General features: G+C 40.3%; 1 protein-coding gene across 1 annotated transcript in view; it reads right to left on the minus strand.

Moving 5' to 3' along the window:
* Positions 1-428: 428 nt before the first annotated feature.
* The window catches only part of ZNF84 (zinc finger protein 84), a 20393-nt gene continuing 7132 nt past the window's right edge, over positions 429-13689 (minus strand). Inside the window, exons 3-5 of the mRNA XM_011982205.1 lie at positions 10315-10441; positions 9544-9639; positions 429-3084 (exon numbers count right to left, since the gene is read on the minus strand). Coding sequence (XP_011837595.1) covers positions 1106-3084; positions 9544-9639; positions 10315-10441 — 2202 coding nt within the window. The 3' untranslated portion in view covers positions 429-1105. The remainder of the gene's footprint in view (positions 3085-9543; positions 9640-10314; positions 10442-13689) is intronic.

Genomic DNA, 13689 nt, shown 5'->3' on the forward strand with positions numbered 1-13689 from the left:
TCTTTATTTTGCTAATTCAGTTATATATTACTATGGTTATTCTGTGGTTCCTGCCTTTGCATATTTATTTTATATAAACTGTTACTCAGACTCTGAGGATGCAGAAGACTTACATAATGTTGGCTTCAGTTACTGAATAGAAAGGTCAGTAAAAACAAAAGACTCCTTATGTATGTCTATAATAAGGAAAAAGAAATGGGCTATCACTCAAGGTACTTATTAATGTAGCCATGTTACATGACTTTCCATTCTCTATATTATTGTTAAAAAATAAAAACCAGTGGTGTGTAGTGTGTCTTCACAGACATCAGAGGCACTAAAAGGCATATGCATTTCATAATCCCAATTACATTAAATTATATGTCAGTTCAAAACGCAAAACATATGTGACACTAGAAGATAAGCCACAAATACCACTAAGAAATTTCTTAGATGTTTCAATGGCCAATTTATTCACATAATTTTATTCACATATTTTTAAAACTTCACACTTCAAAGTGAACAACTGTCAACCACTTAGAATTGGGTATTTTTGGTACCCACGTCTACAAAAAGTGTATGGCTTCCCTTGACAGTACTATACTGAGGGGCAAGTGTTCCCAGTGTCTTTAAATTGTTAAGATTCTCCATAATATGAATTCTCCAAAATACAAAATAGTTTGGTTACTTGTTGCACTATCCCATATTTAGTACTTTCATAGAACTTCATTCCTAAGGGCATTTCCTTATGTACAATGAACTGTCATTTCTTAAAAATATTGCCTCATTTCCTGCATTCATGGGGTTTTCCCTCATCTCCAGAAATATGTCTAGTAGCTTAGGAGACTTGACTTCTGGAAGGCTTTTTGATAGTCACACGATTCTTCTTTGCTGTGAATGTTCTACTCTGTAAGGCTTCACTATGGTTTGAAAAGTTGTTGAGATGCACTGCATTCATAGGTTCACTCTATGAATTAAGATCAGCTTTCCATACACCATCTCATTTAGAGTTCTCACCCTCAAGGAGTGCAGACACATAACACAATGTGACTGTCTAAAAACGTTATCATAATTGCATTTTCTGAAGTCCAAGATGATCTGTCAAAGACTACTATTAACTGTATTTCTAGGATTTTTTTACTGTATGAGTTCTCTGATGATTGATGAGCTGTGACTTCTGTGAGAAAGCTTTCCCACATTCAATGCATTGATAAGGCTTCTCTCCTGTATGAATTCTCTGATGATTAACCAGCTGTGATTTCTGAGAGAAGGCCTTCCTACATTCACTGCATCCGTAGGGTTTCTCACCTGTATGTGTCCTTTGATGTGGTATAAGGTGGGACTTCCGAGAGAAAGCTTTGCCACACTCACTGCATTCAAAAGGCTTCTCTCCTGTATGTATTCTCTGATGATTGATGAGACTTGACTTCTCCCTGAAGGCTTTCCTACATTCATTGCATTCGTAAGGTTTTTCTCCTGTATGAGTTCTCAGATGTCTAATTAGCTCCGATTTCTCAAAAAAAGCTTTCCTACAAAGACTGCATTCATAGGGTTTCTCTCCAGTGTGAATTCTCTGATGGGTATTTAGCTGTGATTTCTGGGAGAAAGCTTTTTCACAGTCCCTGCATTCATACGGTTTTTCTCCAGTATGAGTTCTCTGATGAGTTGCAAGACTTGACTTCTCACCAAAGGCCTTCCCACATTCAGTGCATTCATAGGGTTTCTCCCCTGTATGTGTCCTCTGATGTGATATGAGATGTGACTTCTGACAAAAGGCTTTCCCGCACTCACTGCATACATATGGTTTCTCTCCTGTATGAATTCTCTGATGATTAGTGAGACTTAATTTTTCACTGAAAGCTTTCCCACACTCACTGCATTCATACGGTTTTTCTCCCGTATGAGTTCTCTGATGTCTAACGAGCTGTGATTTCCTGCTGAAGGCTTTCCCACATTTACTGCATATAAAGGGTTTTTCTCCTGTGTGTGTCATCTGATGCGATATGAGATGTGACTTCTGGGAGAAGGCCTTCCCACACTGAATGCATCCATGAGGTTTCTCTCCTGTGTGGGTTCTCTGATGATTAATGAGACTGGACCTCTCTCTAAATGCTTTCCTACACTCGCTGCATTCATAGGGTTTCTCTCCAGTATGAATTGTCTGATGTCTAATAAGCTCTGACTTCTCAAAGAAAGCTTTTCTACAATCACTACATCCAAAGGGTTTTGTTCCTGTGTGAGTTCTGTGATGTGTAACAAGTTGTGACTTCCTGCTGAAGGCTTTCCCACACTCCCTGCATTCAAAAGGTTTCTCACCGGTATGAATTCTCTGATGGTTAATGAGATTGGACTTTTCACTAAAGGCCCTCCCACATTCACTGCATCCATAGGGTTTCTCTCCTGTGTGTGTTCTCCAATGCGATATGAGATGTGACTTCCGGGAGAAGGCTTTCCCACATTCGCCACACTCATACGGTTTCTCTCCTGTATGTGTCCGCTGATGGGATGTGAGCTGTGACTTTTGGGAGAAGGCTTTACCACACTGGCTACAATTATAAGGTTTTTCTCCTGTATGAGTTCTGTGATGTGTAATAAACTGAGACTTCTGGGGAAAGGTTTTGCCACAATTACCACAGCCAAAGGCTATGTCTCTTATATGTCTGCTTTGATGTTTAATGAGACTTGGTTTCTTACTGAAGCGCTTCCTACATTCACTGCATTCATACAGTTTCTCCCCTAAACGATTTCTATGATATATGATAATCTGTGACTTTTTATAGCTCTCTTTATATTTATCACAGTCATAGTACTTTAACCAGGTATCAGTATCCTCAGGCTTGGAATGGAGAAAAAAATTATCAAACACATTAAAGTCATCTGATTCTGCTTTTCCATAATCTCCTTTTGGAATAAGCAAATCTAAATGATGTTTTAAAATCAATCCATCTAAGTCACCTTCGTTGTTTGATTTCCTTAAAGGAACAAAGTTCATGTTCAGATTGAAATTTTTTCCAAATGCATCACATTCATGACCTCTTTTTATAATTTTAAGCTTGTCTTGGTTATCCTGGTGCCACATCATGTTACCATTTACATTCCAGACTTCTATAAAGGAAAAAAAAAAAATGTTTGGTTGTGCTTTCTAAAAAAAAAAAAAAAACTAGAAATGCTATGTTGAGGGGTTGGCTGCTTTTAAGGCTTAGTTTCCTAGTCTGAAGTAAGTCCCAAGTATAATAACAATCTTCTAGGTATTGCAAGGAACTACTCAAAACAGAAACAGGAAACTGACTGGAGATTAAGTCACCTTTGGTTGTTGACAAATATGTTTATTAAATGGAGAATGTAAAAAACACATGAAAAGCAATGAAAAGCAAAAAGGTTGGAAGAAGCTTTGACCCAATGTTTTGAGTAATTAATTCACTCAATACTTTCTGAGTATATACTATGTCCAGGTAGTGTGTGAGGTATAGAGACACAAAAGAAAAAATAAGCTCTTGTTATTATAAAATTTACATTGTAATGGAAAAGATAAAGAAATAATATTTTTAAAACAACAAAACTGTACACTGTAGTAAATACTAAGAAGAAAATGAACATATTTGAAAGAAAAATTAGGTAGTCATTTCAAGCTTAAAGAATGAGAAATATTTTGCATATTGGTTCTCATTCTAAAGTTTTATTTAAGCTTGCCATATGCATCTTCACGTTGCTATCAAGAAAGCCACTTATGCAACACATTTTCCAAACCATATCATCTTTCATCTAAACTATTCAGGCACAGAACTTTAAAATCCATGTGTACTTTCACTAAAACTATCCCAAGACCCAAGTTCCCATTCTAAAAATAATCTGACAGTTTGACAGTCAGTTGTTATATAGCTCTATTTCCATTATCCTCATGATATAACCATTTATACTATTATAAGTGAACTTCAAAATATGTATTTTTTGAGACAGGGTCTTGCTCTGTTGACCAGATTGAAGTGTAGTGTTGTGATGCAGCCTCAACCTCGAGGCTCAAGAGATCCTCCTACATAAGCCTCCCAAGTAGCCAGAATACACAGGTGTGCAACCACTATGGCTGGCTAATTTGGTTGTTCTTGTAGAGATGGGGTCTCCCTATGTTGTTCAGGCTGCTCTTGAACTCCTGGGTACCATCAATTCTCCCACTTTAGCCTCCCAAACCAGTAAGAGACTTGGTCTCTCCCAGAGTGTTGGGGTTTCAGGCATGAGTCAACATGCTGGCCCGTTTTTCAACAAAAATCTATATTTCAAATTTTTTGTGAGGTTGTACCTAGAGGTAAGAAAAATAATCAGTAATGTGAAAACATTCTACAAATTTAAATGTCAACTGAAGGTAATATATTTGTAGAATTATATGGTGGAGGTAGAATCAATAAGATTTGCTGATGTATTTGGTATGGAGAAAATAAAGGAAAAAAGAGAATCTAGAATTACCCTTAGGTTTGGAGTTTGAACAATTTGGTAGATTATGGTGTTAATGCATTAAGGAAAACTGAGGGAGAAATACATGGGTTCAAATCAAGACTCCACTATAAACATATTAATTCTGTTTTTTGAGACAGGGTCTTGCCCTGTCACTCAGGCTGGACTTTAGTGGTGCAATTATAGCTCACTGCAGCCTTGAACTCCTGGGCTCAACTGATCCTCCCAACTAAGCCTCCTGAGTAGCTGGGACTACAGGTGCATGCCACCATGCTCAAGATAATTTTTAGAATTTTTTGTAGAGATGGGATCTCACCATGTTGCTCAGGCTGGTTTCAAACTCCTAGGCTCAAGTAGTCCTTCCACTTCAGCTTCCCAACTTGCTGGGATTACAGGTGCAGGCCCCCACAATTGACACTGTGTTAGGCCTAACATATTAATTTTGAGATGTATGTGAAGTTTCGACAAAATGGTATCAGAAAATATGGGTGCAGAAAATGAAACATTTATAAATTAAACTTACATTCATGTTATTTTAAATGTTATCAAATTATTGAACTATTAATACTTAAGTATGTGTTTTAAATTTACATCTGCCTTCCACCATCTTTATTTTTTTTCCTATTAGAAAAATGTAATTGCCTTATATTTGGTCATTTGTGGTATATCCCAAATAGTCCCACTCTCTCCATCACTTTCTCTGCTGTATTCTAAACTATCACATTATCTCAATGAAATACCCTGCTAATTGGTTTCCCTGCTTCCAATTACATTTTCTACTTGGCAGTGAGAATAAACTTTCACAATTCTAAATCAGATTTTACTTTTCAAAATTTCTTGACTCGCTTATAACTCCATTGTGTTGCCTACAAGTTGAGATATGATCTAGTTCCCATACTCTCTCCAACTTATCTGCATCTCTCAGGCATACTGACCTCAGCCACATGGGCTTCCATTCTGTTTCTAAAAGTAACTAAACCATTTTCTGACTTAACATATTCTTATTTGTCATTCCTTTTGGAGACACTCTTCCCCATGCTCATTTCACATCTTTCATGTCTACAATTAGTTTTCCCATGTCTTTCTCTGTTATGGACTAAATGTATCTCCTCAAAAATTGTACACTGAAGAAGAACTTCCAGAACGGCTGTATTTGGAGATAGGACCTCTAAGGAAATAAGATTAAATGAGGTCATAAGGGTAGGACCCTGATCAAACAGGGTTATCATCTTTACAAAAATAGATACGAGGCCAGGCACAGTGGCCCACCTCTGTAATCTCAGCACTTTGGGACGCTGAGGCAGACACATTACTTGAGCCCCAGAGTTTGAGAGCAGCCTGGGCAACACAGTGAAACTGTCTGTACGAAAAAAAAAAAAAAAAACGGCGCCTGTAGTCCCAACTACTCAGGAGGCTGAGGCAGCAGAATGGCGTGAACCCGGGAGGCGGAGCTTGCAGTGAGCTGAGATCCGGCCACTGCACTCCAGCCTGGGCGGCAGAGCGAGACTCCGTCTCAAAAAAAAAAAAACAAAAAAAACAAAAACCTGTTTTTAATTAGCTAGGTGTGGTGGTGCACACCTGTAGTCCCAGATGCTTGGATCACTTGAGCCCAGGAGGTCAAGGCTGCAGTGACCCATGATTGTGCCACTGCACTCCAGGCTGGGTGAGTGAGACCTTGTCTCGAAAAAGGAAAAAGAAAAAAGAAACCCCACAAGAGATCCATCTATATCTATCTATCTCTTTCTCTCTCTCCATGTACACACTGGGGAAAGGCCATGTGAACACATAGTGAGAGGGTGGCTCTTCACAAGGCAGGAAGAGAGCCCTCCCCAGAAAACAACCATGCTGGCACCTTGACCTTGGACTTTCCATCTCCAAAACTGGAAAACCAATTTCTGTTGTTTAAGCTCCCCAGAATATGATATTTTGTTATGGCAGACTGAGCAGACTAACCCACTCTCTCATCTAATTTATTTCTGTAATAACACTCAGCAGGATCTGAATTTTTTCCTGCTTACTTACTACCCTGTTCTTTTTTTGTCCTCTAGCAAGTAAACACTATGTCAGCAGGAAATATATATCTCTAATGCTCTATTATACCCACAGTACCTAGCACAATAACTTAAAAATAAAAGAAGTCAATAAATACTCTATTTTCTCTGAAGTAGTCTGTGTAGAAAAGAGCTTCAGGCCCGAAACTACCATCCATAGAAAGTCCTGTTTGCAAGATTGGCCCTCAGCTGGCATCTGAGAACATGGGTTTCAGGAATGTCCCTACTATTTCCTAACTGATAATTACTATGCTGAGACTGTATACAAACAGTATGATCAGCACATGTTAGGCAGAGAATACCTATAGGACCAGCTCCCAGTAAAGACCCTGGGCACTTATCTCTAATGGTCTTTCCTGGGCAGAAACATCAAACACACGTGTTACTATATTTTTGCTGCAGGGGGATAGTAAACTTTGACCCTTATGGGAAGGAGGGAGCTTAGGATGCCTGCAAATGGGTTCTTTCAGACTCTGCCTGTGCCTTTTTCACTTGTGATCCAGCTGTGTCCTTATAGTGTCACTGTAATAAATCTTAGTCATAAGTACAAATATGCTGAGTCCAGTGAGTCCTTCTAGTGACTCTGAACATGGGGGGATCTTGGAGACCCTGACACGCAGTCCCCATTTGTGTAATCTTGATAATTAGCTCTCCACTGCCTTGCAATAAAACAAATGTTCAGTGTTTACGTGCTGAATTTTTTTTAAAAAAGAACACAAATGTCTCATCTTCTTAACTCCTATGTTTCTGGAACTTATTTTCTGGTCTGTCTTTGTAATCCCTTTCAGTAAAGGATTAACCCCACTGGGTGAGTGGATCTCAACTAAAAAGGGCACATAAAAACGACAAGAAGTTTCTCAAATTACAAATCCCAGTCTTACCACATAAAACAAAACAAAAAAACAAAAAACAAAACAAAACAAAACAAAACCAGGCATGGTGGCACACACCTGTAGTCCCATCTACTTAGGAGGCTGAAGCAAGAGGATCACTTTAGCCCAGGAATTTGAGGCTGCAGTGACCTATGATCAAGCCACCACACTGCAACCTGGGCAACAGACCAAGACCCTGTCTATAAAAACAAACACAAGGCTTTTGGAAAGAAATTTATCAAATATTACATGTTCTATAACTAAAGTGAAGACATTTAATTATAAGCCCCTGCATCCATGTGTGCAAACCAAGCTCAGGGACCAACGTTCTAAAAAATATTATACATACTATGATCAGGTCACAGATGGGACTTCAGCAAAAGCTGAGAAAAATTTAGGCTGGGGTAGTCAAGGAACATTTCATAAATATGAATGCAGTGAAAACCAAGTTCCTATGGAAAGGATTAAGAACTTCTAGGTCACCAGTACAATACCCTCAAAAGTTCAAGACATTACATATCTGAAAACACTTGAGAAATGTTTAAATGGAACTGACCATGAATGGGGGGAAGGAAGAAATAACTGAACAGGCAGCAATAGTGTCATACTATGGAGGTCCTTGAAAGCAAAGATTACAAGTCTGTAGCAGATGCTGCCACCGCCCCACCCATACGCTGACCAGATTCCTACTGGAGGCACTCACGACTCTCTACCCAAGAACCTTCTCGAGCTGAAAGCACAAGACTAGTCTGTATGAAGGGACCCTGGACATTCTGGATTCTTACTGTGGCAGAGGAAACCTCAAGATGAGAGATGGGAGTTAGTACATAAATACCTGGGTTTCCTGGTACCTCAGAGTGTCAAGACTGAGGAATATTCTCACAGTGCCTCAGAGGCACTCAGCAGAACTGAGCATCCACCACCCACGGCAGTAGTCAGAGCGTCAGCCCACCCTTCACTGGCATTAATGCCCCCAGCACTTCCATGGTCTGACTTGTCCATTCTCTCACTACATTTGTGGGGACCACGTCCCCAATAAGTTCTTACACTCACATAAGTATCTGAGGGTCTGCTTTGGAGGGAACCTGAAGTAAGTCAATGTCACAAAGCAGATAATGAGTAAAGAGGTTCAACTGATTAGAGTAGTGTGGGAAGCTTTAGGAAATAAAATATGGTGGCATCATTAAGGTAGCTTGTAAAATATTAAAAACTGGATCTATCTAGCAATTTGACAACTTCAAATATGAGATATCACGGACCTAGTTTTAAGTGGAAGTTGAGGAAGGAAGGCTTTAAAAAGATACTTTCCCAACAGAAAAAAAATTTAAAACAACATGAAAGGATGGTTGAAAGGCGTTATTCGGCCATGTGCAGTGGTTTACACCTGTAATCCCAGCACTTTGGAGGCCGAAGCAGGCGAATCACGAGGTCAGGAGTTTGAGACCAGCCTGGCCAACATGGTGAAACCCCATCTCCACTAAGAATAAAAAGAAATTGGCCGGGCATGGTGGCATGTGCCTGTAGTCCCAGCTGCTGGGAAAGCTGAGGCAGGAGAATCGCTTGAACCCAGGAGGTGGAGTAGTGAGCTGAGATCGCACCATTGCACTCCAGTCTGGGTGACATTAACGAGACTCCGTCTCAAAAAAAAAAAAAAAAAAAAAAGGAAAGGGATTATTCATATACTTCATGGTGTCTAATCTGCAGGAAAAAAACACAAAGGAACCTAATTTAAAAGGGAGGATAAGGATAAATTGGGAGAAATAATGGCTCCATTTTCTAATATAATGAGACTGAACAGACTGGGGCTTTGGAGGGTGGTCTTTTGGGCATCAGAGATACCCAAATTGAAGACAAAATCGAGATGCTTCAATGGACAAACGGAGGTGTCTTTGACCACAGGGGAAGGAGGGACTGAAAGGGATTAAACATGTGAGGACAGAATACCAAACAAGAAGTCAAGGTCCTAGATGTCACAGAGAATAACGTCATGGCCAAGGTAATTTTAAGCTATAAAGAAGCTACGTCTAAATGTGACTTACTTGAGTAGCTAATGTCAGTTGTTCTGAGGTACCACCGAAGGTTTAGAGATTTTGGAAAGAGATCCCTAAAGCACATTTCAGAGAGGCAAACTCATCAGTGACCAGATGACACGGGACTTCTGCTTTCTCCCACCTGCCTGGTTCTCACGCACTCACCTGGAGAATCTGAACTTGGAATTTCTCCATCTCCTACCCATGGCTCTTCTCCTTGCTCCAATTTGAAGATGACATCTGGTTTCATAACTTCATACCCTGTTAAGGGAAAAATTACAAAGGCCTTGGGCCCAAATGCTTGGGGTTTAGGGCCTCTGAAGATGAGCAAGGTTTCACATGACAGTTGGCCGGATAAAGCTGTACCTCAACAGAGTAAGTAATTCTCAAAGTTACAGTAACAGTCTCCCTGGTGGCTAATAGGGTCTAGTACAAAGCCACTGAACACTTCAGAGGCTCTGGAGCCAGCAAGCCTGGGTTTACATCCAGGCTCTTTAATTTAATAGTTGTTAGTTCTTGGGAAAGTTACTTAACCTCTCTTGGCCTTGATTTTCTCATCAGGAAAAATGGATAACGGTACTAGCCACATAATCTCTGATGATTAAATGAGTTGATATATGTAAAGCATGTGGTATAAGATGTGGTATATAGTAAGTTACATGCATTAGGTGCTACCACTACTGCTCAAACTATTACTCAAACTATTACTACTTAAGTTTCAGAGGCTGCATAACAAACTTACGACTTCATTATTGAAAGGTGAGACCCAAATACTTTCTTGGTGTCATAGTCCAAGCAACCGTGATCTAAATTTCAGGTCTAAAATCATTAAAAATTTCAGAAGCCTAACTACAGGCTTCTGAAACTTCCCAGCAACTAAAAATAAAAGGCAATGCATTGGGCATGGTCCGAGATACTCAAGAAAGCTTTTATTACCCAGTGACACTAGGCTGCTATAGTTCTCCAACATCACATCCTTGTATAAATTCTTCTGAGAGGGATCCAGGAGCTGCCACTCTTTTTGGGTGAAGTCCACAGATAAATCATCAAATGAGAATGACTCCTGTAAGAGCACAATGCTAGTAAACCTGAAGCAGTTAACACTGTATGATGTGAGAAAAAAATATTGGAGTTTGAGCACTTTATTCTCATAACAAGTTATACAAAATGCCATGTCCCTACCTTTGCATATTTTGTGTGATAAAATGTCATTGTGCATTCTTCCATCCTTCCATTTATACAACTGTTAACCTGAAGAATAAAGAGAGAGGCTCTCCAGAAGAAAATGATGTTTATTTGGGAACAGAGTACTGCCATGGGAAGACACGGGCCACAGTAAACTACATGTGTATTCAGGGAAGTAAAGAAAGACAAAGGTGTCTACAGTCATACCACCCTCAACGCGCCCGGTCTCGGAAGCTAAGCAGGGTCGGGCCTGGTTATTACTTGGATGGGAAGAAAGATGAAAGTTCTTAAACGAAAAAAATGAGGTGTGGCCGGGCGCGGTGGCTCAAGCCTGTAATCCCAGCACTTTGGGAGGCCGAGACGGGCGGATCACGAGGTCAGGAGATCGAGACCATCCTGGCTAACACGGTGAAACCCCGTCTCTACTAAAAAAAATACAAAACTAGCCGGGCGAGGTGGCGGGCGCCTGTAGTCCCAGCTACTCGGGTGGCTGTGGCAGGAGAATGGCGGGAACCCGGGAGGCGGAGCTTGCAGTGAGCCGAGATCCGGCCATTGCGCTCCAGCCTGGGGGACAGAGCAAGCCGTCTCAAAAAAAAAAAAAAAAAGAGGTGCATCACGTAATTGTTCTGAAACAGTTCTCCCTGGCTACAAAGATCAATAATAAGGGTGACACCAGTCCAAAGCTGGACAGGCAGCTGCTGGGCAGATGTCCCAATAAAAGTATTTTTGTGTAAGGCTTCAATGGCCTTTGTACAAGGCTGTGGCTTTTGCAGTCTTTTGTGATAATTTTTATCAGGCATGCAAGTGTGAGAACACTCTTTTCACAGGCTTCCCCAGCTCTACCTGTCGGAGTTAAAAAAAAAAAAAAAAAAATTCACACTAGTGACTCCATTTTGATTCTGACGACTTCACAGAAGACACGCAAACTGGAAGAGGTGACTTTAAACCCCTGAACCACCAATAAAATATTTACTGAACCTCAAATGTGGCACTGGAAGAGGTAGTAGCAAAAGAAAGAAAATAGGATAGGCAAGGGGGCTCACAACTATAATCCCAGCACTTTGGGAGGCCAACACGGGAGGATCACTTGAGCCCAAAAGTTTGAGACCAAACTGAGTAATATAGTGAGATCTTGTATCCACAAAAAATATATATATAAATATTAGCTGGATATGGTGGTACATGCCAGTAGTCCCAGTTACTTGGGAGGCTGAGGTGGGAAGACTGCTTGACCTGGGAGGTCGGGGCTTCAGTGAGCTGTGATTGCACCACTGCACCACAGCTTGGGTGACAGAGTGAGACCCCATCTCAAAAACAAACCAATACACAAAAATACCAAGAAGGAAGATAACAAAATAATACTTTCAAAAGTCACATTGTCTTAGAGAGGGCTGCAAACATGCACTTACAAATAAAATAAATTTATAATAACTAAGAAATAAAGGAGAGTACAGTGTGGATAAAAAGCAGGGAGCGCTTCACTCTATTTGAGTGTAAAGTTAGGCTCTATGCAAAAGGTAAAATTGAAATGGGTTTTAGAAAATTAGTTGTTTTCCACAAAAAAAGGGGAGGCAAAGGCGTTCTGGGAGAAGCAGCTTTGATTTAAAAAACAAAAACAAAAAACTGTGAGGACTGAGGAGATACAAAAACATCAGTCTGACAGGATAATAGGGAATGGGATAGTGATGAGATTAAAGGCCACAGTGGGGGCTGGGGCAGAAAGTGGTTAGTTTAGCTAGGACACTTTCTTGTTGCCAAGTTAGCCATAAAACACCTTACAAGAAAGGGGATGATAGAATCAAACAGATTTTAGAAAGGTGACTAGATTTTGGATCAAGATGGATTTCTGTCTCAAAGTCTCCTAAGATAAAAAGAAAACACAAGCACACATCTTTTAAAAATCTAGAATGCCACCGGAAAATCAAAAAATAAATTTGACCCTAATAGCACACGACACGCTTTAAAAGGAGTCAAAGAATTTGAAGACAGATCTACAGAAACTGTCAGTTTTGAACAGAGAGAAAATGACTTAAAAATGAACAGAGCTCAGGACACTATCAAATAATACCAAAGAATCTAACGTGAGTGTCATAGAGTCCCAGAAAGAGAAAAGAAAGAGCATGGTGAAAATAAAGTCTCAAGAAATAATAGCTGAATATTCTGTAAAACTGGCAAAAGATATAAACCAAAACATTCAAGAAGTTCAGTCAATGCCAGACAATAAACATGAGGAAATCCACTCCCAGACACATCATACATGGCTAGTGAGGAAATCTACTCCCAGACACATCATACATGGCTAGTGAGGAAATGCACTCCCAGACACATCATACATGGCTAGAAGGAAAAAAAAATCACATCACTTAAAGGGAACAGCAATTCAGATAACTGCAAATTTCTTTCTTTCTTTTTTGAGACAGAGTTTTGCTCTGTCACCCAGGCTGGAGTGCAGTGGCACAATTATAGCTCGCTGTAACCTCTGCCTCCTAGGCTCAGGTGATTCTCCCACCTCAGCTTTCTGAGAAACTGGGACTACAGGTGCATGCCACCACACCCAGTTAATTTCTGTTTGTTTGTTTTTCAGACACAGTCTTATTCTGTCACCCAGGCTGGAGTGCAGTGGCCTGATCTTGGCTCACTACAACCTCCACCTCTCAGGTTCAAGCAATTCTCCTGCCTCAGCCTCCTGAGTAGCTGGGATTACAGGCACCTGCCACCACGCCTGACTAATTTTTGTATTTTTAGTAGAGACGAGGTTTCACGATGTTGGCCAGGCTGGTCTCGAACTCCTGACATCAGGTGATCCACCCACCTCGGCTTCCCAAAGTGCTGGGATTACAGGTGTGAGCCACTGCACCTGGCTGAGAGTAAGCAAATTAATTATTGTCTTAGGCTGGCGTGGGAAAAGGAATTGACCAAAAATGTCACAAAGATTGTTTTGGGGTGAGGAAAATCTTCTAAAACTAGACTGTGATGATGGTTATACGGTATAAGTTTACTTAAAAATCACTAATTATACATTAAAATGGAGGATCTTATTGAGGTCATACTTCAATAAGGCTGTTAAAAGATATTATAGGCTGGGCACAGTGGCTCAAGCCTGTAATCCCAGCACTTTGGGAGGCC

Source organism: Mandrillus leucophaeus, unplaced genomic scaffold, assembly GCF_000951045.1.
Source record: "Mandrillus leucophaeus isolate KB7577 unplaced genomic scaffold, Mleu.le_1.0 Scaffold237, whole genome shotgun sequence".
NCBI classification, from domain to species: domain Eukaryota; kingdom Metazoa; phylum Chordata; class Mammalia; order Primates; family Cercopithecidae; genus Mandrillus; species Mandrillus leucophaeus.